Below are 24,634 nucleotides of genomic sequence, written 5' to 3' on the forward strand. Positions count from 1 at the left end.
ACTGCCTCACACTCTTCCGGGTCCTTCTACTTACCTGGCCCATTGCCCCTCTGGGCCCATCAGCATCAGCCATAGAGACTTCATCCAGATCTGTGTAGGCAGTTGGTTTTTTCACCCATTCATTTATCAGCTCTCAGTTCATTCATTTATACTCACTGTGTGGTAGCCCGTTAAGTGCTGAGTTCACTGTGTTGAAGCAGGTAGAGTCTGCCCAGTCCTCAGGGAGCTCATACTGTGGTGTAGGGGGAGAGTCACAGAAACAAAACGTCCATGGGCCTTCACGTGTGTGGTTCCTCTGCCTGAAAAAGCTTTCCTTCCAACTTCAGCTCAAGCAATGTTTGTACAGGTTAGCCTACCTGGATGCTCAGGCTGGGTCTGGTGACTTTTCTAACCAGCACTGGTCTCAGTTGGCAAAGATAATTTATTAATGTATGTTTTGGTTTGCCAAAAGCTGCAGGGAGTAATATACCAGAAATGGGTTGGCTTTTACAATGGGAACTTATTAGGTTAAAAGCACACAGTTCTGAAGCAGTGAACATGTCTAAATCATGGTATCATCAGAGATGCTGTCATCCTGGACTCCTGCCACATGGCAGGACACAATGGGCTCTGCTGGTCTGGGTCTCTGCCTTCCCCTCCAGGCTTACTTTCTCCTCCAGCTTAGCTGTGGGCATCAGGCCTATGGCTCTTCTCTCCCCTCTCCTCTGGGCCTCGTCTCTTCCAGCTTCCCAGGGGCCTCTTTCTATACCTCTTTGCTCCACTGATTCCAGCCTCCAGCCTCTGGAATCTCTCTCTCAGGCTCTTGGGGGTGCTCTGTCTCTGCCACTTTTTCTGTGTGTCTGTGGTTTTTCAGTCCTGCATTTATAAGGGACTCCAGTAAGAAGATTAAGACACACCCTGGAAAAGAAAACAACAACAACAAACCAACGTCCACTCTGGCTCATGCCCTACTAAAGTGATCTAATCCAAAGAAGAGCCCTTAACTGAATCTAATCAAAAGGTCCCAACTGCAATGGGTTTACAGGGACAGGAACGGTTCACTTTAAGAACAGGTTTTTCTGGGATCCACAAAAGACTCAAACGGCACAGTGTGCTTCATTGCTTAGGGCCATCTCCTCTCGCACTGTAAGCTCCACAGCGGCAGGACCTTGTCAGCTTTGTTCACTGCTGTGGCTCCAGGGCACAACACAGGACTGGCACCCTGCAGGCCCTCACTAATTGTCTGTAGAATGAATGAGAGATATGAGGAAAAGCAAGTTGGTAGAGGTCAAAAGCAGAACCTTGGGAACCTTCAAATCTGAGGTGAGCATGAGAAGTCAGAGGGCAACAGGAGAGGGCCAGAGAGCAGGAGAACCAGGAAAGTCCTAGACCCAAGAATGGAGAGGATTCCCCAGAGGGGCCACGGCTGCTGAGGGGAGGGGGTGGATGAAGACAAGAAAAGCCTCTAGGGAATCGGAGTCATTTTCCAGGAAACTTTCTGGGGGGCAAAAAGCACTGAACAACTGCAGGAGAGTTTAGGAATGAGCAAGCCCTAAAGCTGTTAGATACTGTTTTGAGTTTCTTGCCTCCCAGAGACTCAGTTTCCTCAGCTGTAAAATGGGGATGATAATAGTACCAGCCTCACAGGGTTAACTTAATTAAATGATCTAATGCACTTGATTTAAAATTAAACCTAATGTACACCCACTCTATGACTCGTTATTCCATTCGTATGTAATTACCCAAGAAACAAAAGCATATATCCACATAAAGACTTGTACACAATGTTCATAGCAACTTTATTCAAAATAGCTCCAAACTGGAAACAACTCAAATGCCCCTGGACAGGTAAATGGAGAAACAGGCTGTGTATATGCATACAATTAGTATACTATTCAGCAACAAAAAGGGACAAATTACTGACACATGCAACAATACCAGTGATTCACAGATTCAATGCTTAATGAAAGAACCAAATGCAAAAGTGTATATAATGTTTAATTCCATTTGTCACCAGGCAAATCTATTCATTAACCTATGCTGAAAAAAGTGAGAACAGTGGTTGCCTTTCAGAGGAGGTTGGGGATTGACTAGGAAGGTACAGGAATGGATATTCAGGGGTGATGGTAAATGCTATGTATTATGCATTCTCAGCATGGCAATATTGCCCCCAACAGGGCAAAAGATTGGTTCTTGAGGTACTGATGTGGGCTATGGGTGGAAGGCTCTTTGTCTCTTCAGAGATAACTAAGTTGTTTGACTTGTGGGTGTGGAACGGTAAGAGGCTGCAGTCCTGCCCTTAGGGACAGTGGAAGCGGCTCCAGTCCCAGGAAATATTTAACAATGCAAGGGCTATAAACTTTAAGTATTTAGGGGAAATGCAAAAAGTACATATGCTAAAAGCTTATCTAGAATGTCTGGAGTCCATGCTAAAAGCTTACCTAAGATGTGGAAGAGATATATGCTAATTGAAGCCTATTGAGAACTGAAACAAAGGGACCATTTGGCCTTTCCTCTCTGTATAAAAGACGTTTGAAAATCTTGTTCGGGGCTCGGGATTCAAACTGAAAGCTCCCAAGTCCGGCCGGCCGCCAATAAACCATTTTTCCTTCTCAAAATCATTCCTGAGTCCTGGCCTCTCTATACTCAAATAATTGAACTTCTCTTAAATTCCACAACAGTACAACCAATCTTAAGATATTACAATGGTTTGTGGCCCTCTAAAGAGCCACAGGGCATAAACAGATATACAGTATTACTATGACATTAAAATTTTGTGGAGAGGGATGATTAGGAAAAAACAAACAAACCCCTTAATGTGGTAAAAAAAAAAAAAAAAAAAAAGAATGAAACCCTGAAAACAGGGCTATATATACAGGGGATTTGGGTTACATAAGTGTATGCATTTGTGGAAATTATCCAGTGGTACACTTAGGATTTGTGTCAATTTAATCACAACAAAGCAAAATTAACAGAAACGTAAATAACACTTTAGTTCATGAAATGCAGGCTAGTGTTTAGGGGTGAAGGAAATCGTCAATTTACTTTGCATGAAAATAAGAAGATGGATTAATGGATGCATCGAGGATGGATAGACGGTTAGATACGTGTTAAAGCACATCTAACAAACGTTACTAGTAGAGTGTAAGGCTGTCAACTCCCACTCGAATGTGAACTCCAGGAAGGGGGTGGGGGGCTTTGCCTGGGTCATAGCCGGGTGGGGGTGTGTGTCAATAATATTCCAGTAACGAATGAACAATACTTTAAAACGCCTAGAGCAAGGAAGTGCTCAGTCAGCGCGAGCTTCCGCGATCTCATTATTGCCGCGAACCTCCGGGACAACCGCCGCCGGGAGCGCGCACGCCGGGAGGCTGCGGCCCAGGACGGGGGCGGGGTGGGAGGGCCTCGGCTCTCGGGCGGGTCCTCCTGGGGCGGCGGGACCGCTCTGGCCCCTCCTCGTCTCTATGGCGGGTCCTCCGGGAGCGGAGGCGCGTGCGCGGGGCGGTGCCTGTCGGAATCGCTATGGTAGCGGCGTCGCCGAGGGCCCGGCCTGTGTGCTTCCGCCCCGGCCGGGCCGCCGCTGCCCCCGCGGTCTCTCGGGCATGAGCGGGGCCTTCCTCCGCGGCCTGCTGCCCTGCCCGCCGCCGCCGCATCCCGCTGTGGGCCCGCTCCGGGAACATGCCCCTGGCCGCCTACTGCTACCTGCGGGCGGTGGGCAGGGGCAGCTACGGGGAGGTGACGCTCGTGAGGCACCGGCGGGACGGCAGGCAGGTCGGCGGTGCCGGGGCCCGGCAGGGGCGGGGGGCAGGCAGGGGTGCGCCGTCCAAAGGCCCAGGCCCGGGGTGGTCGTAAGGGGCTCACGTTGGGTGGCGCTTCCTTCGGGAAGTAGTTCCTGACCCCCAAGACTAAGCCAGGCCCCCTGTAATGGGCTCCCCAAACTCCCTGTACTTTTCCTTTGTCTTATTCATTTGCGTGCTTGAGTCCCCATTCCATCCCCCACGGCAGTTCCGTGAGAGTAGGGACCATGTATTCCCAGGACCTAACGCAGCGGCTGGCAAGCATTACTTGGAGGAGGGGCCCCTAACTTCTGACCTCCAGACTGCTGGGCGCACTTAAAACTCAATTCATCGTCATCCCACCAACCCCATGTCCCCCATTTCAGCGAGTGGGGAGTCCTGCTTGCCCTACCCCCCTCCTCTCTGATTGTATTCATCTACCACCAAGCCCACAGGCCTTCTGTCTCTGCGGGTACCACTCCAATCCAGGACACCATTGTGTCTAGCTAATCCATGGCCATAGCCTCCCTACTGGTCTCCTTGCCTCCTGACTTGTTCTTCTTTACTCCGACCTCGTTACTGCAGCCACAGTGATCTTTCTAAAACTTAAATCTGATATCGTCACTCCTCTTTGCTTAAAGCACATTTTCACCCTTCACTGTCAGGATAATAAACCAGTTCATTAATGTGATTTCTAAATAGGAGGACCATATAATATATTGCACAAACTGGGGCACATTTGAAAATAAAAGGATGCTATTAATAATTACACCAGGCCACAGACATAAACTGGGCTGCCCCAGGCAAGCTGAGAGGAGATATCTCCCCTAAGTGTAAGACCCTCTCCCCCCTTGATCCTTGACTCAGGTGCTGGCTGCCCAGCCTGCAGTACAAGCTCAGGCAGAGGGATGTGTTTAGTAGGCAGTGAGGGAGTGGGGAACTGGCTGTAATAATAGCCCCTCACATTTGAACAGTAGTTTACATTTTACAAAGCATGTTTATGTATGTCTATTGCATGAATGAATTGTATGGTCTTTCAGTTGATCAAGGGCAATGTATTAGGTGTTAGGGATATTTATTGGTTTTATCACAGTGGGAATGATTTTGTATGTTCAGTAATTTTTAACCTTATTGGGCCATGGATCCCTCTGAGTATCAGTGCAAACCATGGACCTATTCTGTCAGCAGCTGGATATTCAAAACACATTTTGTGTCCCTTTTTAGGGGAAATTTAGAGATTAAAGATTCTCTACCACAGATTTTATGATTGATCCAGTGGTATATTAACTTGGAGTCATTTTTTAGCCGTTAATGAAATTGTAAAATGCAGATGAAAAGGATAGAGGATAATTTTTTGTGATCCCACCCAGGTGTAGTCTAACTTGTAAAAAAATGTATCTTTAGTGATAGCAAACCTTTTTGCCAATTTTGTGCTTTGTGAAAACAAAGCAAATAGGTTGTTTGACAGGCTCCAGAAGGATGTTTAGGAGAGCCCTAATATATTTCTGAACCTGAAAAACTGTGTTTACTTGCACATGGTAAAAACACATGTCTTCCTTGCAGTATGTCATCAAAAGACTAAACCTGAGAAATGCTTCCAGCCGAGAGCGGCGAGCTGCGGAGCAGGAAGCACAGCTCTTGTCTCAGCTGAAGCACCCCAACATTGTCACCTACAAGGAGTCATGGGAGGGAGGGGACGGTCTGCTCTACATTGTCATGGGCTTCTGTGAAGGAGGGGATCTGTACCGAAAGCTCAAGGAGCAGAGGGGCCAGCTTCTGCCTGAGAGTCAGGTGGTGGAGTGGTTTGTTCAGATCGCCATGGCTCTGCAGGTACTGTCCTGGCTCACAGCATCCCATTTGCTCGAGGGTGGCAGGGGAGTGGCAGGTGCATTTTAAGATTTTTTTCCCCCAAATGCTTATATGAAAAATGATATCTTTTTGGAAAATCCAGTTCATGAAAGACATCTTTTCCCTTTTGCTGTAGCATTGGAACATTTGTGAATGAGTGATATCTACATTGAAGTAGACATGAGTTTCATTCCTAATTGCAGGGGAAACCAATTCTCCATTCGTTTAATATTTAAAGCAAAGTCAATTTTAAGGTTCCTGAGTTGAGAAAGAGCAAAGAGTGATCATGTTTGTTAAAAGCTAGACAGCTGTATTGTGCTGAAAGTGGCTGGGCTAATTAATTAATAGGCATAAATTGTGGGAATTTGGGCTTTAACCTTACTGTGGCAGGATGGGTAGAAATGCAAAACAAATTGGTGCTTTAATTTATACATAGTCAATAGTGAGACTTTATGAAATGCTACTCTGTATGAGCAGAATAGTCCAGAAGTAATCAAGTTGCTGTTTAAATTCTAAAGTATTCTCTCTAGTTATAAGTGATTTTGCTATAATATTGATTTTGAAATTATTAAGCTGAGGATTTCATGGGTCTGTCGGGAGTGTGCATCTGACCTTGTATAAGTTACCTCCAGTGGGAATTTGTAAGCATATTTTTAACTGGATCCTTGTAATGCTAAAATGGTGTAATTGTCAAGGTACCCAGGGAACAATTATGAAGGGTCCTGGGCAAGTAAATGCATGAAACTTAGTTTTCTTACTTTGGAAGGATATTTAAGTAATTAAGAAATTACTTTGGAAGGTATAACTTAGACCTTTTATTTACAGATTATAAGACAATAGTGTTTTCATAGTTAGGTAACTAAGGATCTTTAACTCATGTAATTGCCAATGCTATATAAGAAACTAGGAATAAATAAGTAAATGTATTTGTATTTAATGAAATTTTATTTCTCTCCTCAGTATTTACATGAAAAACACATCCTTCACCGAGATCTGAAAACTCAAAATGTCTTCCTAACAAGGACAAACATCATCAAAGTGGGCGATCTAGGAATTGCCCGAGTGTTAGAGAACCACTGTGACATGGCTAGCACCCTCATCGGCACACCCTACTACATGAGTCCTGAATTGTTCTCAAACAAACCTTACAATTATAAGGTAGGATTGGGTTCTGTGTGCTGATTCACCTTGCCTCTAGGACAGCATTCATAATTTCATAGCCCATAAAAATATTAAGTCAGGAGAATTATCTGTGAATGTTTGAGGAAAATGCTTTTTCTTTTTGCTTTTTTTAAGGGGAAAAAATGTAAATAAGGCCCCCTGACATTGAACCATTTACTGTTTTTCTTTCTAGTCTGATGTTTGGGCTTTGGGATGCTGCGTTTATGAAATGGCCACCCTGAAGCATGCTTTCAACGCAAAAGACATGAATTCTTTAGTTTATCGGATTATTGAAGGAAAGGTAAAGAAAATTCTAAAACTCGTTGTTTGTAATGTTGGAGCAAGGCTTATTTGATGCTGTTTTATAAATAACTACTGACAAAGGTGAGTATAATTGACGTTGGGTGGATGGTTAAGATCAGAGGCTCCTTTCTGTAGGGAAGGCTGAGCTGGAGAAGGGGGATTGATTGTTTCTTAATATAAATTTGTAAAGGAGGCTTAATGAATCGAAGGAATCCACTTAGTGAAGACCTCTACTTTGTAACCACAGGATGTGCAGATACCCCAAGAGGGTATTGGTATTTTTTCCTAAGCAGCTTGTGGTTAAATGAGCTTTCTCATTTAAAATGGGCCCACTCTGTTTGAACGTCTTGTGCCTATGTTAATCATCACCATTGCTGGTAACCAGTTAAGAACTGCAGAAATCATTGTGTATCATGTGGATCCAGGAGTGTCTAATTTTATATGTTGGTTCCTAAGAGGCTAGTTGCTCTTTGCAGTGTCAGGCATCCAGGCATCATTAAGCTTTCAAACTATAAATCATCTAAGGATTTTAATACTATACCGAGATGCATTTAATTTTTTAATTGAAAAAGTAAAAATTGCATATAATTCCACTATTTAAAGAATCAAACAAAAAAGGAGTGAATATTCCCCTCTCCTTCTATCCATTTCCATCCCCCAGAGATAACGATTCCTAGCAATTTGGCGCACGGTCTTCCTGAATTTTCCTGTCTTTATACAGATATAACTCCGGGTGCATATTCACATATATACTTACAGATACTTAAAAGAGAAACTGATATGGAATCAGACTGTACAGATCGGTCTACAACTCACTTTTTTGACTTAATCTTTGAAGGATGTCTTTCTAGATCAGTACCTTTTTTTCCCCCAAATTTCATTTAATTTTTCTGAAATTAGATAAGTTGTAGGTTACAGAAAAATCATGCAGGAAATATAGAATTCCCATTTATTTCCTTCCCACACATACAGTTTTTCCCTATTAGTAACACTTTGTGTTAGTATAGTACCTATGTTAGTTGATGAAAAACTATTATTGTAATTATTTTATAATTATACTGTTAAATCTATGATTATAGTTTGCATCATATATAGTACTGTATATACTCCCTACTTTACATTAGAGTTCACTATTTATGTTTTACAGTTCTAAGGTTTTTAAAATTTTTATTCTGGTAACATATACAACCTGAAATTTCTCCTTTAACCATGTTCAAATATACAATTCAGGGGTGTTAATTATATTCACAATGTACTACCATCACTACCATCCATTATCAAAACTTTTCTTTACCAATTAAGCATTAATTCCTCATACTCTGCCCCCACCCCAGCTTTTGGTAATCTGTATCCTAGTTTATGGCTCTATGAATTTGCCTATTCTCATTATTTCTTATCAGATCCTACAATATTTGTCCTTTTTGTGTCTGGCTTATGTCATTCAACATGATGTCTTCAAGGGTCATCCATGTTTTCGCAAGTATCAGAATTTCATTCCTTTTTATGGCTGCGTAATATTCCATTGTATGTATATACCACATTTTGTTTACAATTTTTTGATAAACACATGGGATGCTTCTGTCTTTTGGCAATTGTGAATATTGGTGGTATGAAAATTGATGTGAAAATATCTTTTTGAATCCCTTCTTTCAATTCTTTTCGGTATATGCCTACAGGTAAGATTGCTGGGTCATATGGTAATTCTATTCTTAGCTTTCTGAGGAACTGCCAAACTGTCTTCCACACCAGCTATACTATTTTCCATTCCTACCAACAATGAATCAGTGTTCCTATTTCTCCACATCCTCTCCAACACTTGTAATTTTCTGTTTGTTTTTGTTTTTGATTAGCAGCCATTCTGGTGTGTGTGGAGTAGATCTCATTGTGGTTTTCGTTTGCATTTCCCTAATGGCAAATGATGTTGAGCATCTTTGCATGTGCTTATTGGCCATTTGTATTTCTTCTTTGGAGAATGTCAGTTCAATTCTTTTGCCCATTTTTAAATTGTGTTTTTTGTCATTTTTGTTGTTGAGTTGTGAGATTTCTTTATATAATCTGGATGTTAAACCCTTATCAGATATGTGGTTTCCAAATATTTTCTCCTATTCTATAGGCTGTCTTTTTACTTTCATGATAAATGCTTTGATGCATGAAAGTTTTTAATTTAAACGAAGTCCTCTTTATTTTTTCTTTTGTTGCTCATGCTTTTCTTACAAAGTCTAAGAAACCATTGCCTAACACAAGGTCCTGAAGATGCTTCCCTGTGTTTTCTTCTAGGAGTTTTATTTTTTTTATTTTTTATTTTTTAAATATTTATTTATTATTATTTTTTTAAATTACATTAAAAAAAATATATGAGGTCCCATTCAACCCCACCGCCCCCGCCCCCCACTCCCCCCACAGCAACACTCTCTCCCATCATCGTGATACATCCATTGCACCTGGTAAGTTCATCTCTGAGCATCACTGCACCCCATAGTCAATGGTCCACATCATAGCCCAGACTCTCTCACGTTCCATCCAGTGGGCCCTGGGGGGATCTACAGTGTCCCGTAATTGTCCGTGAAGCACTATCCAGGACAACTCCACGTCCCGAAAACGCCTCCACATCTCATCTCTTCCTCCCGTTCCCCACACCCAGCAGCCCCCATGGCTACCGTTCCCACACCCATTCCACATTTTCTCTGTGGACATTGGATTGGTTGTGTCCATTGCACACCTATGTCAAGTGAGGGCTTAGATTGCACATGGGTACTGGATGCACTCTTCCTGCTTCTAGTTGTAGACACTCTAGGCTCCATGTTGTGGTGGTTGACCTTCTTCAACTCCATGTTAGCTGAGTGGAGTAAGTCCAATAAGTCAAAGTGTAGGAGCTGAAGTCTGTTGAGGCTCTGGGCCTGGGTGTCATATTATCAGTCCAGAGATTCAAATCCCCTACATATATCTTAAACCCAGCACCAACTACAATTCCAATAAAGTAGCATGCAAGTCTTGTGAAAAGAGATCCCCTCTGAGTCCATTTCCATCACGCAGAAACACCAGCTCCAAAGAAGGGCCATCTGTCATGGCAGTGAACCCCTTCTGCCATGACCATAGAACCCGTGGGTCTCTTTATCCCTCAAAAGAACCAATACCTGGGGTTGTATCTACCTTATCTGTCTCTTAGACTCTGTTCAGTTGTACATAGGGGTATTCCTTCTGACAACCTCCAGACTCTTTTTTAGAGACTCACAGCCTTATAATCTCATTTCTCCTTTCCATTTCCCCCTTACATTAGGTCAAACCGCTTCCCGAAGTCATGTTATTATATGTAGACAGGTATATTCTGCTGTTCCGCATTGAATCTTTGATTCAAGGTCATTTTCTAGTTGCTTCTTCAGCTGGTATGTGGTAGTGATCCCTCGGTGCCAGGGAGGCTCATCCCCGGGTGTCGTGTCCCACGCTGGGGGGAATGCATTACATCTACATGCTGAGTTTGGCTGTGAGAGTGGCCACATTTGAGTAACATGAAGGCTGTCAGGAGGAAACCCCCAGGCACAATGCTACTCTAGGCCTTGTTCTTATTGCAGGTGCATAGGCTCAAAAGTGTAGCCATTAGTATCAAGAGCCCACTCTTGGGCCCTCCTTCCTTCCTGGTTCTTGCCGTTGCACCTGGAGGATTGCCGCTGCTCTCCCAGGGCCCACAACAGTGACCCCCCGGCCAGGAGCCAGTACCCCCCCAGCTGTTGTTTTTAATTGTTTCCACTATGAGTATATATAGACATTACCATATACCCTGGGCATATGCCCTGTATAACTCTCTTCTGGGAGTTTTATAGTTTTGGTTCTTATACTTAGGTCTTTGATTCCATTTTGAGTTAGTTTTGTATTTAGTGTGAGGGTCCACCTACATTCTTTTGCCTATCCAGTTTCCCAGCACCATTTTTTGAAGAGACTATTTTTTCTCCATTGAGTGGACTTGACGCTCTTGTCAAAAATCAATTGGCTATAACTTTGAGGGTTTATTTCTGAACTCTCAGTTTGAGTTCATTGGTTTATATGTCTGTCCTTTTGCCAGTTCAGTGATCTTTCATAACTGTAGCTCTGTAGTAAGTTTCAAAACTCAGAGGTGTGAGTCCTAAATTTTGTTCTTTTCAAGAGACTTTGGCTTTTGGGGCCCTAATAAGGCCATATAAATTTGATGATTGGTTTTTCCATTTCTGCAAAGAAGGCTGTTGGAATTTTGATTGGGATTACAGTGAATCTGTAAATCACTTTGAATAGAATTGACATTCTTCAGTCTTCTAATCCATGGATATGGAATGTCTTTCCACTTATTTAGGTCTTCTTTGATTTCTTTTAGGAATGTTTTGTAGTTTTCCAGGCACAAGTCCTTAACATCCTTGTTAAATTCATTCCTAAGTATTTGGTTCTTTTTATTTTTTAAATTTTACTGGTGTACATATATAAACAATAAGTGTATAATGAAAGTCGTGAACTTACAAAATAAACATGCATAACATCATACCAGGGTCTTATATCACTCCACACCAACACCTTGCATTGTTATGAAACATTTATCAGAAACTATGAAAGAACACTGTTAAGATAGTGCTATTAACTATAACCCATATCTTATATTTGGCGTATTTTCCCTCAATCCACCTGATTATTAAAATCCTGTATTAGTAGTATATGTTTGTTATACTTCGCGAGGGAACGTTCTCATATTCTGTTAACCACAGTCCATCTTTCACCACAGGATTCTTTGTGTTGAACAGTCACATGCCTTGTACAATCTATTCAAAGGGTACACTCAGTGGCTCTCATTTTCATCACAGAATTGTGCTGTCATCATCCCAGTCAATTTTACAACGTTTTCATTACTGCAAAATGAAAAATCCCACACTGGCTTATACCCCCCTATTGTCCCTTAGAATTGCTATATCTTCTTTGCTATTGCTGCAAAAATATTATAGTGTTACTGTTAACTATTGTCTATAAGTTACATTAGTTGTACTTGTCCTATATATCAGCATATTCTTAGCACTTTGTAAGAGAAGAGCATTCTTATATTTATACTTATATCTTATATTTAGCCACAATCTTCACCCACCACTGAAATCGCTGTTTTATGTTCCCTAGGTTATTGTCTGGTTTCCTTTCAATTGACTTTTATGTCTACATACTACCCCTTTCAGCCACACTCACATTTATAAATTAGCAGTGTTCGTTATACTCACTGTAATGTGTTATCATCAACTATTCATTTCCACACTTTTCAGACTTTTTAAATAAAACTTATTAAAAATTCTGTATACATTAAGCTTCAGCTCTCATTCTCAAACCATTTTCTGTCTCTTAGTAAGCAATGCTCTGTGAGTTTACTCATTATATTTAGTTCATATTAGTAAGGCCATACAATATTTATCCTTTTGTGTCTTGCTTATTTCATTGAACATAATATCTTCAAGGTTTACCCATGTTGTCATATGCATCCCAATTTCATTTCTTTTTACAGCTGAATAGTACTCCATTTTATGTATATACCACATTTTGTTTATCCATTCATCAGCTGATGGATACCTGGGCTGGTTCCATATTTTAGCAATTGTGAATAATGCTCCTACAAACATTGGTGTGCAAATGTCAGTTTGTGTCCTTGCTTTCAGTTCTTCTGAATATATTCCTAGTAATGGGATCGCAGGATCATATGGACAGTTCTAGACAGTTCTATATTCAGCTTCTTGAGGTACCGCCAAGTGCCAAACTCTCTTCCACAGAGTCTGCACCATTCTATGTCCCACCAACAGTGATGCCGTGTTATTTCTACACATTCTCTCCAGCACTTGTAGTTTTCAGTTGTGTGGGTTTTTTCTTTTTTTTTCTGTCTGTTTTTGTTTTTTAATAATGGTCATTCTATAAGGTGTGAAATGGTATCTCATTGTAATTTTGATCTGCATTTCCCTAATAGCTAGTAATGTTGAGCATTTTTTCATGTGCTTTTTGCCATTTGTATTTCCTCTTTGGAGAAATGTCGATTCAAGTTTTTTGCTCATTTTTTAATTGGATTGAGTTAGATGATCTCTTTATATAACACAGGTATCAAACCTTATCAGATAGGTGATTTCCAAATATTTTGTCCCATTGAGTAGGCTGCCTTTTTACTTTCTTGACAGAGTCTTTTGAAGAACAGAAGTGTTTAATTTTGAGGAAGTCCTAGTTATCTATTTTTTCTTTCATTGCTCATGCTAAGGTTTAAGAAACTACCACCAACTGCAAGATCTTGAAGATGTTTCTCTATATTTTCTTCTAGGAGTTTTATGGTTGTAGCTTTTATCTTTAGGTCCTTGATCCATTTTGAGTTAATTTTTATATAAGATGTAAGAAAGGGGTCCTCTTTCTTTCTTTTGGATATGGATATCCAATTCTCCCAGCACAATTTGTTAAATAGACTGTTCTGGCCCAGCTGGGTGGACTTGACAGCCTTGTCAGAAATCGCTTGACTATAGATATGAGGGTCTATTTCTGAATTCTCGATTTGGTTCCATTGGTCAGTATGTCTACTTCATGCCAGTACTATGCTGTTTTTACCTCTCTAGCTAAGTAATACAATTTAAAGTCAGGAAGTGAGAGTCCTTCAACTTCATTCTTTTTTTTTTTTTTTTGTAGTCATTTCTCTCCCCTTCCCCCCAATCCCCCCGTTGTTTGTTCTCTGTGTCCATTCGCTGTGTGTTCTTCTTTGTCTGCTTCTGTTGTCAGCAGCACAGGAATCTGTGTTTTCTTTTTGTTGCGTCATCTTGTGTGTCAGCTCTCCGTGTGTGTGGCGCCATTCTTGGGCAGGCTGCACTTTCTTTTGCCCTGGGTGGCTCTCCTTATGGGGTGCACTTCTTGCGCATGGGACTCCCCTATGCAGGGACACCCCTGCGTGGCATGGCACTCCTTGCGCGCATCAGCTCGGCGCATGGGCTAACGCCACACAGGTCAAGGAGGCCCAGAGTTTGAACCGTAGACCTCCCATGTGGTAGACGGACACCCTATCCACTTATCCACTAGGCCAAGTCCACTTCCCTCAACTTCATTCTTTTTAAAGACATTTTTTTTTTGGGTGTTGTTCTCTTTTTGAAGGATGCCACTCATACATAAACATACATAAACAAGTGTTAAAAAAACAGTAAGTGTGTAGTAATAGTTGTGAACTTACAAAACAAACATACATAACATCATACAGTGCTCTCATACCTCACCCTACCACCAATACCTTGCATTGTTGTGGAACATTTTTACCTAATGATGAAAGAACATCCTCAGAATATTACTACTAACCAAGATATCTTATATTTGGTGTATTTACCCCAACCCACCCTATCATTATTATTATTATTTATATCATTTATACATGAACATACATGGACGATAGGTGTATAATAACAGTTGTGAACTTCCAAACTCCAAAGTAGGGCCTGCAGGTAAGGCACCAAATTCTGGAGCCATCTGCCATGGCCATAGGACCTGGATATCTCTGGAGCCTTCAGGAGTCCTACTACTTGGGGTAGTATCTACTTTGGCTGTCTGTGAGATCCTGCTGAGATGTGCATAAATGCCATCCCACCGATAACCTCCCGACTCATTTTGAAGTCTCTTAAAGAAACTTATTTGTCTTTGTCATTTCCCCCTTTTACTCAAGGTCTTCTTCTAGTTGCACCACGAGCTGTGCTTGGTAGTAATCCCTTGGTGCCAGGGAGGCTCATCTCTGGGAGTCATGTCCCATGCTGGGGTGGTGGGGGAGGTAATGCTTTTATATGCTGAGTTTAGCTTAGAGAGTGGCTACATTTGAGCAATAACCTCCATGGTTTCTGATGAGAGATCAGCACTTAGTCTTTTGAGGTTCCCTTGTATGTGATGCATTGTTTTTCTCTCTCTTGCTGCCTTCAGAATCTTCTCTATATCTCTGGTGTTTGTCATTCTGAATAGTAGGTGTCTTATAGTAGGTCTATTTGAATTTATTCTGTTTGGGGTGCACTGTCTTTATCTTAGATATTGATATTTATGTCTTTCATATGGATTGGGAAGTTTTCAGTCATTATTTTCTCAATATTATTTCTATCCTTTTTCTGTTCTTTCTCCTTCTGGGACAGTGATATGTTTCCAGGGGAAATATTTGTTCATTCTGTGGTATCATTTGATTCCCTGTGACCCTGTTCCATTTTCCCCATTCTTTTCTCTTTCTGTTCTTTTAAAGTTCAGATGCCTGGTCCTCCAATTCACTTATTCTGTCCTCCATCAATTCAATTCTGCTATTGTATGCCTTTAATGTATTTTTAATCCCATCCATTGTGTGTTTTTCATTCCCATAAACACTGTTACTTTTCTTTGCAGGCTTTCACTTTGTTCTTTATGTTCACCCCATTTCTTAATATAACTTTATCTCTTTAGTCATATTTTCCTTCAACTGCTTGAATTGATTTAGGAAATTAGTGTGATTATCATGGATTAGTTGTCTTAAATCCTGTGTCTCATCAGGATTTTTGTTTTGTTCCTTTGACTGGGCCATCTTTTCCTGTTTCTTAGTATGGTTTGTAATTTTTTGCTGGTGTCTAGGCATCTGAGTATGTTGGTGAGTTTACACCATGGTCAATTTCTCTCTCGCCTAGTGGTTTTGTTTCATGGCTCTTCTTTTATTTTTGGTTCAAGTTATTCTAAGTTTTTAAAATTGCCCAGCTTTAGTAATCAAACTAGGTCCAGGGACTCACTACTGGGCTACAGATCTGATCCAAGTTTCTGGGACAAGAGACCCCTGAAGGTGTTTTTTTTCCTTGCAGTTTCCCAGCTGGCCAGCAGGCGGTGTTCATTGGTGAATCTTTCCATGGAGATATCTCTTTTAGCCTCTACTTGCCTGTGATTCTGGTTTGGCCAGAGCTGAGTTTTAAAGCAGGTTCTGGGGAGGCAGATGTGGCTTAACAGATAGAGTGTCCACCTACCATATAGGAGGTCCAAGGGTTTGATACCCAGTGCTGCCACGCACAAGAAGTGCCGGCCCACTCAGGGATGCCTCTGCATAAGGGTGTCCCCTGTGCAAGGAGTGGCCCCTGCACAAGGAGAGCCACCCCGTGTGAAACCACAGCCTGCCCAGGAGTGGTGCCACACACATGGAGAGCTAATGCAGCAAGATGATGCAACGAAAAAGAGACACAGGGGAAATGGACAGGGCATCCGTCTACCACATGGGAGGTCCGCGGTTCAAACCCCGGGCCTCCTTGACCCGTGTGGAGCTGGCCCATGTGCAGTGCTGATGCGCGCAAGGAGTGCCGTGCCACGCAGGGGTGTCCCCCCCGTAGGGAACCCCCACACACAAGGAGTGCACCTGTAAGGAGAGCCTCCCAGCGCGAAAGAAAGTGCAGCCTGCCCAGGAATGGCGCCGCCCACACTTCCCGTGCCGCTGACGACAACAGAAGCGGACAAAGAAACAAGACGCAGCAAATAGACACAGAGAACAGACAACCGGGGGAGGGGGCGGAATTAAATAAATAAATAAATCTTCAAAAAAAAAAAAGAGGCACAGATCCCCAGTGCCTCCTAATGAGAATACAGGCAGACACAGAAAAACACAGCAAATGGACACAAGAGCAGACAATGGAGGCAGGGAAGAGGGCTGAGAGATAAATAAATGTTTTTAAAAATAAATAAAGCAGGTTCTGCTGGCCAAATTGACTGAAGAGAAACTGCTTTCCACCTTCTGCCATACCCTCCCTCTTCCCAGGGAGGTTGACATCTTTTCCCCTCTTAGTTGGTTGCATTGAGCCACGGGTTTTATCCAAGCTCTTTGCCTTGAGAGTGGGGGATGGGTGCCATTCCTGGCTGCAAGGGATAGTAACTCATGGTTTTCATTTCAGCTTCTTTGTTTCTCTGTCCCTCACCCTCCTAAAGGATGTGCAGCACTCTCCTAGTCTGTAGATTCCCCAAAGCAGTTCCCTTGGACAACTTTTTGCCCTTCCTCCATTGTTTTTGTGAGAGAGTTGAGCCCTGCCTACTTAATCCATCTGAAAATTGGTTCTTTTTGTTGCTATTATAAATGGAATGTTTTAAAAAATTCCTCTTCAGGTTGTTTATTATTAGTTTATAGTGTATATTAGTGCTGACTTTTTTTTTACACTACTGACTTTTACATGTTGATCTTGTACCCTGCCACTTTGCTGATTTCATTTATGTTTCTAGTCGCTTTGTTGTAGATTGTTCAGGATATTCTATATATATCAAGTCATCTGCAAATAGGGGGCGTTTTACTTATTCCTTTCTAATTTGGGTGACTTTTACTTCTTTTCCTTGCCTAATTACTCTGGCTAAAATTTCCAGTATGATGTTGAATAACTGTGGTGACAGTGGGCATCCTTGTCTTGTTCCTCATCTAAGGGGAAAAGCTTTCTGTCTTTACCAATGAGTATGATGTTAGTTGTGGGTTTTTCATATATGCCTTTTATCATGTTTAGGAAGTTTCCAATTATTCTTGGTTTTCTAATTGTTTTTATCAAGGAAGGCTGCAGAATTTGTCAAATGCCTTTCTGCATCCTTTGAGATAATCATGTGGGTTTTTTCCTTTATTGTACTAATGTGGTAAATCACAATAATTGATTTTCTTATGTTGAATCACTCTTGCATCCCTGGGATAAATCCCACTTGGTTATGGTGTATAAATCTTTCAGTGTGCTACTGTATTTGGTTTGTTAGTATTTTGTTGAGGAATTGTATATCTGTATTCATAAAGAATATTGTTCTGTGATTTTCTTGTGGTTTCTTTTCTTGGCTTTGGTATTAGGGTGATGTTGACCTTATAGAATGAGTTGAGAAATGTTTGCTTCTTTTAAATTTTTGGAAAAAGTGTGAGCAGGATAGATTGATTCTTTGAGTGTTTGGTAAAATTACCAGTTCCTAGCCATCTGGTCCTGGATTTCTTTTTTGCATGGTTTTTGATGTCTGATTCCATCTCTTTACTTGTTACTCATCTTTTGAGATCTTTTGTTTCTTCTTGAGTCAGTATTACTACTTTGTATATTTCTCCGAACTTGTCCATTTTATCTAGTCTATCTTATGACACACAACTGTTCATAGTATCCTCTTATCCTTTTTACTTCTGTGGGGTCATTAGTAATGTTCCCCTTTCATTTCTGAATTTAGTTATTTGCATTCTCTATATATGTTTCTTTGTTAGTCTAGCTAAAGGTTTGTCAATTTTATCAGTCTTTTCAAAGAACCAACTTTGGTTTCTTGGTTTTTGTTTTTGTTTTTGTTTTTAATTCTTTAATTTATCTCTGCTCTTATTTCCTTCCTTCTGCTGGCTTTGGGTCTAGTTTGCTCTTCTTTTTCTAGTTCCTCCATTCCCTCTCAGCACTGCCTTTGCTACATCCCGTAAGTTTTGTATGTTGTGTTTTTGTTTTCATTCACTTCAAGATATATCCTAATTTCCCCTAATTTCCACTCTGACTATTGGTTGTTTGAGAACGTGTTGTTTAATGTCCATGTATTTATGAATTTTCTATTCTTCCTCTGTTACTAATTTTTACCTTCTTGCCACTGTGGCCAGAGAAGCTATATTGTATGATTTCAATATTTTAAAGTTTATTGTGACTTGTTTTGCAACCTAGCATATGGTGCTTCCTGGAAATGACCTATGTATACTAGAGAATTCTTCTCTAGTCTTCTGTATATGTCTGTTAAGTCTAGTTGGGGTAGTGTCATTCAAGTCTTCTCTTTCCATATTGATATTCTGACTAGATATTCTATCCATTATTGAAAGTGCATTGAAGTCTGCTACTATTAGTGTAAAACCATCTATTTCTCTCCAAATGTTGTATTTGCTTCACGTATTTTGGGACTCTGCTGTTAGATGCATATATTAATATATTTATAATTATTATGTATTTTCATTGAATTGACTTTTTCAGTATATGGTGTCGTTCTGTGTTTTTTGTAATAGTTTTTTAATGAAAATAATAATTTATTTTTCCCCACCCCCTCATTATTTGCACTTACTCTGTCTATTCCTCTTCCTTGTTTCTTTTTAGGAGATTCCGGGAACCAAAGCCAGGACCTCCAATGTGGGAGGGAGGCGCCTAATTGCTTGAGCTACCTCTGTTCCCTGCTTTGTTGTGTCTCTCATTATGTTTTTCTTTTGTGTCTCTTGTTGCGCCAGCTTGTTGCGTCAACTTGCCATGCCTGCCCATCATGCCAGCTTGCTGTCTTCTTTAGCAGGCACTGGGAACCAAATCAGGGACCTCCTATGTGGTAGGTGGGAGCCTAATTGCTTGAACTACATCTGTTTCCCTAGTTTTTTACTTAAAGCCTATGTCTTCTAGTACTGGTGTAGCTACCCCAGCTCTCTTTTAGCTACTGTTAGTGTGGAATATTTTTTTCCATCATTTCACTTTCACCTTACTTGTGTCTTTGAATTTCAGGTGAGTCTCCTTATAAACAACACGTAGTTGATGTTCACCCACCCTCCCATTCTCCCAATCTGTCTTTTGACTGGAGAATTAATCTTTTACATTTAAAGTAACCACTGATAACGAAGAACTTTCTTCTGCCATTTTGCTATTTGATTTTTGTAAATCCTATACCTTTTTTTATCCTTTATTCTGTTAATGCTTACTTTCATTTTTATTTGATTTTTTGCAGTGTATCATTTTGAGTCCCTTCTGATCTTCTGAATGTATTTTTCATATATTTTCTTTGTGGTTAACACGGGACTTAAATTTAACATCCTAAGCCTGTACAGTTAAGTTTGATTTGATACCAGCTTAATTTCAACAGCATACACACTGTTCCTATACTCTCTGTGCCCCCCACCTTTTTGTTGTACTTGTTACAAATATCTTTGTGCATTGTATGTCCAAAACCATATATTTATCATTACTTATTTTTGCATTTGCATCTTAGAACCTGTAAGAAGTAAAAAACAGAGCAACATATCAAAAAATGCAATAAAATAGTACCGACATTTATAATTACCCAAAAGGTTACCTTTACCACCCCTCTTTATTTCTTTATGCCACTTTATCCCACTCTCTAGTGTCTTTTCCCTTCAGTTTAAAGAACTCCCTTTATTCTTGCTTGTAGGGTAGGTTTAGAGGTGATTAACTCCCTTACCTTTGTTTATCTGGAAATGCCTTAATCTCTTCCTCATTTTTGAAAGACATTCTTGCTGGATATAAACTTTTTGGCTGACAATTACTTTCTTTCAGCACTTTACATATTTCATCTAAATGCCTTCAAGCCCCCATGGTTTCTAATAAGAAACTGGCATTTAGTCTTATTGGGGCTCTCATGTACATAACACATGACTTTTCTCTTGCAGCTGCAGAACTTCTCCTGGTCCTTGGAGTTCACCATATTGACTACTGTATGTCTGGGTATGGTTCTCTTTGAGTTTATCCTGTTTGGGTTTCATTAGGATTCTAGAATGTGTTTATTCATGTCATTCATTAAATTTGGGAAGTTTTCTGCCATTATTTCTTTGAGTATTCCTTTTGCTTCTTCTCCTGCTGGGACTCGAATAATGTGTATATTGGTCTAGTTGATGGTAACCCACTGGTGTCTTAGGCTCTGTTCACTTTTTTCATTCTCCTTTTTTTCTCAGCTTGAATCCTTTTAATTTTTTTATCTTCAGGTTCACTGATTCATTCTTCTTCCAGCTCTATTCTGCTGTTGATACCTTCTAGGGAATTTTTTATTTAAGTTGTAGTCTTCAACACAAGTATTTCTATTTGGTTCCTTTATGTCTCTATTGAGATTCTCATATTGTTCATTCATTGTTTTCCTGATGTCCTTTATTTCTTTTTCCATGTTTTCCTTTAGGTCATTGAACATATTGAAGATAATTTTTTTTAAAAGTCTTTCTACTATATGTCCAATGTCTGGCCTTCCCCACTGATGGTTTCTGAATTTTTATCTTGTTCCTTTGAATAGGCCATCATTACATGGTTTTTTTGTTTTGTTTTGTTTTTTATCTTTAACCTTTTGTTTGAATACTATATATTTTAATATTTTAACATGTTAACTCTGGGATTTAGTCCTTGAGCTAAAGTTTGTCTCCAGTTAGTGATATGACAGATTTCCTTGAGTGCAAACAAGACAAACAAATAAAAGCAGGAAACACCTCACATAGCCTTTGCAAATTGGCTCTGTGTTGGCTGGTGCTCTCCTTCAGAGTTTATCTTTCATACCAAGATGATCAGCCCAAGGCTAAAGTGCAGGGTCTTCTTAGTCTTTTCTGAACCTGCTCTTCTCCTGGGTTTGTGCTCACTCTTGGCCTTAGGAATTCCCCTGTTTACAGGAATCCCAGGGAAGCGGACTTGACCCAGTGGTTAGGGTGTAGGTCTACCACATGGGAAGTCCACGGTTCAAACCCCGGGCCTCCTTGACCCATGTGGAGCTGGCCTACGCGCAGTGCTGATGCATGCAAGGAGTGCCATGCCATGCAGGGGTGTCCCTGCGTAGGGGAGTCCCACGCGCAAGGAGTGCACCCCATAAGGAGATCCGCCCAGCACAAAAAAAGTGCAGCCTGCCCAAGAATGGCACCTCACACACGGAGAGCTGACACAGCAAGATGGCACAACAAAAAGAAAACACAGATTCCCGTGCTGCTGGCAACAACAGAAGTGGACAAAGAAGAACACGCAGCAAATAGACACAGAGAACGGACAACTGGGGTGGGGAGGAAGGAGAAGAAATAAAATAAATAAATCTTAAAAAAAAAAAAAAGGAATCCCAAAGCTCCTCTTTTTCCTGTGGAGTAGAGTTTGCCCCCCACCCCCCAGAAAGGGTACTCTATTATATGACCTAAAGCTGGTACTTGTTTTCCTCAGTCTGCTTTGACCTAATTATTTCTTATACTGCTTTAGCTCTCCATAAGCCGCTTCTCCCTACAGGGCAAGTTCTTGGTGGGCAATCCAGAGAGAGTATTCTGGTTCAGTCATTCAGGCTGCCTCCCAGTAGATTGGCACTGACACAGTCACCTCAGTACATGCATAGAGGTTGCTCTTCTCCCTCTGGAACAGGACCAGGGTCCCACAACGGGAGCACTGCATGGCTCCACACTGCGCCAGGGATGGGCGGGTGGAAGTGGAGGCCAGCAATGGAACCACAGCTTCTGCTGGGTTTGTTTTGTTTTGTTTTGTTTTGAAGTTGTCTTTTCTTGATTTGGCCCTTGCGCACAGTTACTGCAACCCTCAAATTGTTTCTGGAGGTTTGAGGAAGGTGGTTCTGTCAGTTTTTTTTGTTTTTTTTTTTTTAAAGATTTATTCATTTATTTTATTTTCCCTCTCCTCCCCTTCTCCCCTCCCTGCTGTTTTTGCTGTCCGTATCCATTCGCTGTGTGATCCTGTGTATCTGTTTCTCGTTTTGGTCTTCTCCTCTCAGTTTTTTCTCCTCTAGGATTCACCGAGATTCAATCCTGGGGACCTCTGATGTGGAGAGAGGTTCCCTTTCAGCTGTGCCATCTCAGTTCCTGGTTTCTGCTATGCTTCACCTTGACTCTCCCCTTCGTCTTTCCTTTGTCGTGTCATCATCTTGCTGCGTGACTCACTTGCGCGTGCACTGGCTCACCGCATGGGCACTCCTGCTGTTGCGGGCACTCAGCTCGCCATGTGGGCACTAGCTTGCTGCGCAGGCACTGGCTCACCATGCAGGCACTGGCTCACTGCGCAGGCACGCTTTCTCTTCTTCTTTTTCACCAGGAGACCCCAGAGATCAAACCCGGGTCCCCCTATTATGGTAAGCGGAAGCCCTATCACCTGAGCCACATCCGCTTCCCTGTTAGTTTTTGCTAGTTATTAAAAGGTTCCCTGGGGGCCTGAAGCCCTGGAGTGTCTTCTTACACTGTCATTTTGATCTTCTGGGGACTACATTTAATATGTTGGTAATTTGTTTGTCAAGAGGCTGCCAATTTTCTGTGAGAGGAATGTACCATAACTTAAGCTACCATTCCCCTATGGTTGGACTTTTAAGTGGTTTTCAGTTATTTACTATTGTGAGACCAATATTGTTGTATTTATTACATAAATCTTTAGGAACTCATGTTCTTATATCCGAAAGAGACAATTTTTAAATGGGACTGTTGGGTTGAAGGATATTCTTTTAGTCTTATAACTTGCTATCATAGTCAGGTCATCAGTATGTTTCCTGTAGACTAATATGCTGGTTATTTTCTGTATATATATGACTTTAAATAAATTTTGGGAAACTTTTTACCATTTTACCATTTCTTACTTTGCTTTATATAAGACCATTAAGTCATAATTATGGTGTTCTCTTTGTAGTTGCCACCCATGCCAAAAGATTACAGCCCAGAGCTGGCAGAATTGATAAGAGCAATGTTGAGCAAAAGTCCTGAAGAAAGACCCTCTGTGAGGAGCATCCTGAGGCAGCCCTACATAAAGCACCAGATCTCCTTGTTTTTGGAGGCCACAAAGGCGTAAGTTTCTTCCCTTGCAAATAGCTATGCTAAGTAGATAGAGTAAAAGAAGGTATCTTCTATAATTTTCATTTGTGAGAATTTGTGCTTTTTTAAAAAACATGAACTAAAAGATAACATTGCATGGCTAGAATATGTGTTGACATTTAACTTTTTATTTGCCAGAAGAGAAATTTAAAGAACCATGTAGAGAACCCCATTATAACACTCCTCCGCAGGTTCCAAGATACAGAGTGTGTTTCTTTACAAGGGTATACATTTTAGAAACCAATTAAAATGAGAGATTATCTAAGTAACCTATTACATTATTTACCATATAAGATAATAGTCACATCTAAAGAATAGTGCTCAAATTCCTGAGAGCTTCCAAAAGGTTCCCTCTTCACTCACATAACATCTCAAGTGAAAAATTCTTTCTTTCTTTGACTTGCTGGTTCTGCCTTCACTGTTCTGAGTCATAAGTGACAGCATCCAAGACTTAGGGCTGAACAAGACCATCATGATCTCTTTGGCTTCTTTTGCTGTGGGGCTTGTTAAATTTGGGAGGAGAGGAGACAATGCTAGAGAGGCCATCTTCTTGTTCACATTGTCTATAATTTCCCACCAAACAGACCTTTGGCCTTCAGTGGTGCTGGACTCCATGCTCCCCTTGAATTCTCCAAAGGTTTAGTCAGCGCAGTTTTAAAAATTACGCTCTAAGACAGTTGGTAATATTATTCCTATATGCATTTATTCTGCAGGCCAAGGCTGAGAATACCCATCCTTTCTCTTCTCAAACTTGTCAAAGTAGTTGTGCCATTCTTACATGTGAAACTTGAAGATGAAACTTATCCTGCTACCTCTGTATGTGAGGCAATTTCCCAAAGATTTAAAAAAAATAAACCTTTAATTTTGGAATAATTTTATATTAATGGAAAAGTTGCAAAGGTAGTACAGAGAATACCTGTATATTCCTCACCCAGTTTTCCCCAATGGTGACATCTTAAGTTACTGTGGTGCATTTGTCAAAGCTCAGAAACCAACCTTAGTACATTACTATTAACTAAATTCCAGACTTTATTCACCTTTCACTAGTGTTTCTGCTGGTGTCCTTTTTCTGTTCCAGGATCCAGTGCAGGATACC

The 24,634-nt window shown here is 41.0% G+C and overlaps 1 protein-coding gene across 4 annotated transcripts in view; it reads left to right on the forward strand.

Annotated features, from left to right (window-relative positions):
• The first annotated feature begins 3,471 nt into the window (after nucleotides 1-3,471).
• NEK4 (NIMA related kinase 4) overlaps nucleotides 3,472-24,634 on the forward strand; it is an 83,873-nt gene continuing 62,710 nt past the window's right edge. Inside the window, exons 1-5 of one of the 4 annotated variants that reach the window (XM_012527525.3) lie at nucleotides 3,472-3,750; nucleotides 5,319-5,585; nucleotides 6,564-6,761; nucleotides 6,958-7,065; nucleotides 23,357-23,511. In XM_012527525.3, coding sequence (XP_012382979.1) covers nucleotides 3,658-3,750; nucleotides 5,319-5,585; nucleotides 6,564-6,761; nucleotides 6,958-7,065; nucleotides 23,357-23,511 — 821 coding nt within the window. In that variant the 5' untranslated portion in view covers nucleotides 3,472-3,657. Of the gene's footprint in view, nucleotides 3,751-5,318; nucleotides 5,586-6,563; nucleotides 6,762-6,957; nucleotides 7,066-22,597; nucleotides 22,812-23,356; nucleotides 23,512-24,634 lie in introns of those variants that run through there. The other 3 variants (XM_004464438.3, XM_058292605.1, XM_058292606.2) reach the window with 3 other exon arrangements.

This window comes from Dasypus novemcinctus, unplaced genomic scaffold (genome assembly GCF_030445035.2).
Source record: "Dasypus novemcinctus isolate mDasNov1 unplaced genomic scaffold, mDasNov1.1.hap2 scaffold_157, whole genome shotgun sequence".
NCBI classification, from domain to species: domain Eukaryota; kingdom Metazoa; phylum Chordata; class Mammalia; order Cingulata; family Dasypodidae; genus Dasypus; species Dasypus novemcinctus.